At 32.3% G+C, this 5814-nt stretch overlaps 1 protein-coding gene across 1 annotated transcript; it reads left to right on the top strand.

Annotated features, from left to right (window-relative positions):
* The first annotated feature begins 1547 nt into the window (after positions 1 to 1547).
* LOC125807183 (uncharacterized) lies at positions 1548 to 2216 on the top strand. The gene has a single exon (XM_049486915.1). It carries the CDS (start codon positions 1548 to 1550, stop codon positions 2214 to 2216), a length of 669 nt encoding a protein of 222 aa, XP_049342872.1.
* Positions 2217 to 5814: the final 3598 nt, after the last annotated feature.

Here is a 5814-nt window from a genome sequence, read left to right on the forward strand (position 1 = left end):
GCTGCTTTGTTTCACAACCGAATGTTGATTAGGTTTAATCCTCCTATGGATCTTGGAGTACATATTATTTCCCAAGCAACTAAGGAGTTTTGGGAAATGGTATTGGTGTCTGGCCACAGAAAACTCTTGCAGTAAAAATCAATGAGCTTAAGTACCTTTTCTGGGATGAGGAAGAGTTGTAACCGATATGACTGAATGTCAAAAAAACAATTTGGATTAATTCCAATCTTCCGGCATGAGATAATTTTTTATCAGTACATCCAAGAAGAGATCTTTGCAACTATTTTCTCTACCAAAGGGGTCCACTGAATTGAGAGCTTCTATGTGAAAAGGAGAATGCCTAAGTATTTGAAGGGTAATTGACCAGCAGAAAATCCAGTACTGTGAGTAATCCCATCACCTTCCATGTTTGAGATACCTCCAAAATAAATAAATAGAGCATTTTCCCATATTTGCTTGCAGGCATGAGGCTTCTGAGAAGGATTTCAAACAATCCATCAATGTTGTACTCCCTCCGTCCCATTTTATATGATGTACTTTGATTTGACACAAACTTTAAGAAAAATGGAAAGACTCTACAATGTCCCGAAAATATCCTTATTAATAAGTCTAAATTGTTAAATAAAATAAAAAAGTACTATATCTGACTTTTCTTTCTCTCATAAGTTAATGTCACATCAATCATTAATATAAATCCAAAAGAGTCCAATATATTTATTTCTCTCTCTTCTTTCTTCTCCACTCTCCATTCTCCATTATCTCTCCCTTAATCTTTCAATGAAGAAGAAAGACTCCAAAATAATTGAGTTTTTGCCATTGCAAGTAAAAGTAATTTTTTTTTTATGATTTTAATTATAATTTCAAAAAATTGATAACATAAAAAAAAAAAAATTGGGAAAAGATTAAAATTTTCAATTTCTAGCGCCAATTTTTTTGTCAAATTTTAAAATATTAGCTAATGGACTCCATATAAGTAGAGATACTTCATCTTTAATTTTTCAATTCTTCCTTTTACGGTTTTTTCAATCAGTGATCTTAAAATGAGTGTTGAATTTTCAGAAGACCCAATTACCACAAAAAGGCAATTGAATCTGAACGACCGTCGAGCAATTGTGGAGTGGCTTTTGAAAGAAAGTAAGAATGAAAAACTTAAACATGATTCTGTAAAGGAAGCAAGTATTTTGTTCAACACATCAAGAAGTACCATTGATTGTATTTGGAGACAAGCTAGATTATGTGTTGCTAATGGTGACATGTTAAATGTTTCTACTAATCTTGAAGGCAGAGTTGGGAGAAAACGCATACAAGTCGATATCAACCAATTCAAAGAAATTCCACTATGTCGTCGAACAAATATTCGATCTCTTTCTTTTGCAATAAATATGGCAAAATCAACAGTTTTTTGACGCGTGAAAGAAGGTGCAATTAGGCCACACACCAATGCCATCAAACTGCATTTGACCGAAGAAAACAAAAAGGCGAGACTTCGATTTTGCCTCTCAATGATTGATCAGAGTACACTTCACTCAAATCCCATGTTTATAGACATGTTTAATTATATCCAAATCGATGAAAAATGGTTTTACTTATCGAAAAAATCTGAAAGGTATTATCTTCTTTCCGAAGAAGAGGAGTCTAATCCGTATCGTTCTTGCAAAAGTAAAACTTTTATCACAAAAGTTATGTTTATGGGAGCTGTTGCACGTCCTAGATTTGACGTTAATGGAGTTGAATTATTTTCGGGAAAAATAGAAATTTTTCCGTTTGTAGTTAAGGAACCAACCAAACGGAAAAGCAAAAATCGAACAGCAGGAACTATTGAAACAAAACCGATTTTATCAGTGACTAAAGATATCATAAGAGCTTGTTTGATAGAGAAAGTTCTTCCAGCCATTCGATCAAAATGGCTAGCTTCAACGTCAAGTGCACCCATTTTCATCCAACAAGATAATGCAAGACCACATATTGGTATTAATGATTTGGAATTCATGGAAGCAGCTCAACGAGATGGATTTGATATTAAGTTATGCTTTCAACCCCCTAATAGTGTTGATCTTAACGTTTTGTACCTTGGATATTTTAGAGCAATTCAATCTCTTCAATATCAAAATGCTCCTTCAAATGTTGATGAATTAGTGGAGATTGTTGAAAAATCATTCAATGAAATGAAAATAGAACGACTCAATCATGTATTTTTGACTTTGCAATGTTTATGATTGAGGTGATGAAAGATAGTGGTGGCAATAACTACAAAGTGCCTCATATGAACAAAGAAAGACTCGAAAGAGAAAATGATCTCCCACTTCAAGTTCATTGTGATGTTGATGATGTTAATCAAGCTTTAACTCTACTTCAACAGTGATGAGATTACAAGTATTAAAACAACTTGTGTTTTTGTACATTTTGATGTTTATATTAGAACTTTGCAAATTTAATTTAATTTTTGGATCGTTTAATGTTTATGTTAAAATCTTGCAAAGTGTAATTTACTTTTGAAATAGTTTAAAGTTTTTGTTGGGACATTGTAAATTCAACATGTTGAAGTAAAATTTTCATTTTGATAAATGTAAGAAAATTTTACTTCTTGAAGTTTATATTTGAAAATTTTCATTTTATTTTTATTGGAAATCTTAACTACAGAAAAAAGAAGAAACATTCATTAAAAAAAATTTAAGTGAGGACAACTTTTGATTGTACATTTTTTAATTTTTAAAAATAAAAAATTATATTCATGTACTTCACAATTCTATCAATAGTGTAAACGAAAGAAAGAATATGATAAAGTGGTGAAAAGAAAGAATAGGTTATGACAAAGTATTGAAAAAAGTGTTAAAGTACTGTTGACTATCAGCAAAAAGAGAAAAGTAGTTGTACTTTACTGCATTTCAATAACTTTTTCTTTAAACTAAAAGAGTACAACTATTGAAATAATGAGATTCAAGAAGGGTAAAACAGGGATAATATCATTAAATATTTACCAAATAAGGAAATATGTCATTCTTTTTGGGACTAACCAAAAAAGAAAGTGAGTCACATAAGCAAAACACTAATACCTAATTATCAGTAATAATATTTGCGTATATCTACCAAGCTAGCATAATTCTTAATTAAATAATCAATTAACTCTATCCAACTTTTTAAATTATAAGAGTATATAACTTAAACAACCAAATGATTACAAATACACACATCAATGTATAATTCTTAGTTTGACAAAGAATCTAATTGTACTCTATAATTATCATTTTCTTGAGAATCTTTTTTGCATTTTGGCAAGTTAATATATCAGTCAAGTATAAATTACTTAATATTAACCCCTAGTTTTAATAATTAATATATAATTTTTTATTGGTACATTGAGAAATTTATAAATTTCAATAATTGGCCTCTTTTATATATATATATATATATATATATATATATATATATATATATATATATATATATATATTTATTGTGTTTATTAGTTTAGCTATTAAAATTAGACCAGTAATATTAATTTTTCTCCCTACCTCAATGTTGGTATATTCATCACTCATGAAAACTTAAAATTTTATAATAATTTTATAATAAGATTAGTAATTCATGACTAGAGTGTGACTACAACATCAATGTCTGACTCTCTTTGGTTGTTGTTAATATGGATTGACATTATAAACTATATGATTCTTATTATTATTATAATGTATGCGTACCATATCAAAGTGTTCTCGGCTTGGATTGTCGTTATTGAAATACTTTTAAATTATATTTATAAAATTATTTTAAATTTTAGTTTAACTTAATTTAAACATAATAATTAATAAAGTACTTAATTAGAGAAATATAAATAATGATTCGCAAGTTATCATATGTAACACCCCGACTTTTCAAAACATCTAAATTAACTTGTATCTTCGTGGAAAGACAAGAAGGGTGGGTAATAAATTAAGAATGATGTGGTATGTCATATTTTAAGTGTTCAAGGGTTGTATCTCAAGTTTTGAAGTTAGGTAAATGGTAAAATAAAAGTTATCGTAAGTTCCTTTTTAAAGATTTATCTTAAATTTGGGTGAAATGTCTTGGATGTTTTCTCCCAATACATAAAGATTTAGAAGGCCTATCACCCATTAAATTGAAGGCCTACGAGTCTATAGTTTGCAACGCACAAAACCCCGTATCCAATTGACATCAGAGTAAAACGTTATGAGGGTTTTACTACGGAATGCCGGGGCAGAATCCGGGTCCAATAAAAAATGTGGTATGTCGGCTTACTCAACGTTTTAAGCCATGAAAACATTTCTTTTCACTTCCAAACCAGAAAGAAAGCTTAAGAGAGGGTTCTTATGGAGTTCTTTCATGATGAAGGTTAGTTTTTGACGATTTCTACCATTAAAGGTTATCCCCGTGCCTAGAAACGTGATCTCTACACGTGGCAATCATTTTTCGCTTCTATTTGTTGCATTTGGAGCTAGTTTTTGAAGATATAAATTTGTAGTTATTGGTGTTTCTTCAAGGTTTACACTTGGTTAACTAAGGTAATCATCTCGGGACTCTTTTATGATTGTTTTATGAATTTCTATGGACGTTTCGACAAGTTGGGGAAATATGGCAAATCTGCCGATTTAAGATTAATTATGAACTGTTTATAGATGCGTACTAGCTGTGTATATATAGTGTATTTGAAGCTTAGGACATAAGGAACAACTTTCATGAAGGAACTACGGTCTTTCGAGTGTTCATTGGAAAGGTATGTTAAGACTTTTCCCTTCGTTCGGCATGTTTCCTTAAAGCTTGGGAGTGATATAATAGGGTACTTAATGTTGGTGATCTTGTAGATGTAATTGTTAGTGGTTAGCTGTTTGAGTGGTTATAAACCCTCATTTTAGGGTCTCATAATATGTTAAGAACGACCCTAAGTTAAGAATGACTTGGAGACTATTCATATATATTATTTATAGCTAAATTGCTCGTCTTAGCCTATTCAATTGTTTATTGTCGTCCTTGGGGCTATTTTGGTTAGCTGTTGAGCTATGAACTGCCTATGGGAGCTATGATGTTGACTAACAGGACTATGTTATTGCCAAAGAGGGTTATGTGTTGCCCACGGGGTTATATTAATGCCAAAGAGTGTTATGTGTTGCCTACAGGGCTATTTTGACGCCAAAGAGGGCTATGTGTTGCCTACAGGGCTATATTGATGCAAAAGAGGGTTATGTGCAACCCACAGACCTATGATGTTGCCTAAGAGGGCTATGCGCTGCCCACGGGGCTATATCGTTGCCAAAAAAGGGATATGTGACTTCTTACAAAGAGAAGGAGCTACCGATAGGGATATGTAGATTGATTTGGCACCTTCTAGGCTTATGGGGGCCTAGGTAGGTGGTATGTTGTTTGTACTTGCCGAGCTTATGGGGCCTTGGTTAGGTAGCAGTTTGATCATTTTTGTATTTTTAGATTCATTAGTGGGTTAGCATGCTTATCAAAATTTTGATTTCCTTACCTGATTGCTTTTGGTATATTATGATACTTACTCATTTAGTCTATAGCCTTTCATACTATGTACATTATTTTATACTGATACCCCATTGCCTGGGGGGCGCTGCATTCATGCATGTAGGTCCCGACAAATGACCTAGTAGACCTCCTCAGCAGCAGGATTGACTTCTATTCGGTTTGCTAGCCCCTTTCCTTCGGAGCTGCCAGAGTTGGGAGGTTTGTTAGCTTTTGTTGTATATATTTTTATGGGTAGGCTGGGGCCCTGTCCCGACAATCTTTACTACTCTTAGAAGCTTGCAGACTAGTGTGTGGGGTGTATGGCTATGTTATGTCCAT

This window comes from Solanum verrucosum, unplaced genomic scaffold, assembly GCF_900185275.1.
Source record: "Solanum verrucosum unplaced genomic scaffold, falcon-dt-bn FXZP01000250.1, whole genome shotgun sequence".
Taxonomy (NCBI): domain Eukaryota; kingdom Viridiplantae; phylum Streptophyta; class Magnoliopsida; order Solanales; family Solanaceae; genus Solanum; species Solanum verrucosum.

Coding starts and splice junctions, on each gene's coding strand:
- LOC125807183 (XM_049486915.1), top strand. CDS start 1,548: ATGTTTAATTATATCCAAATCGATGAAAAATGGTTTTACTTATCGAAA.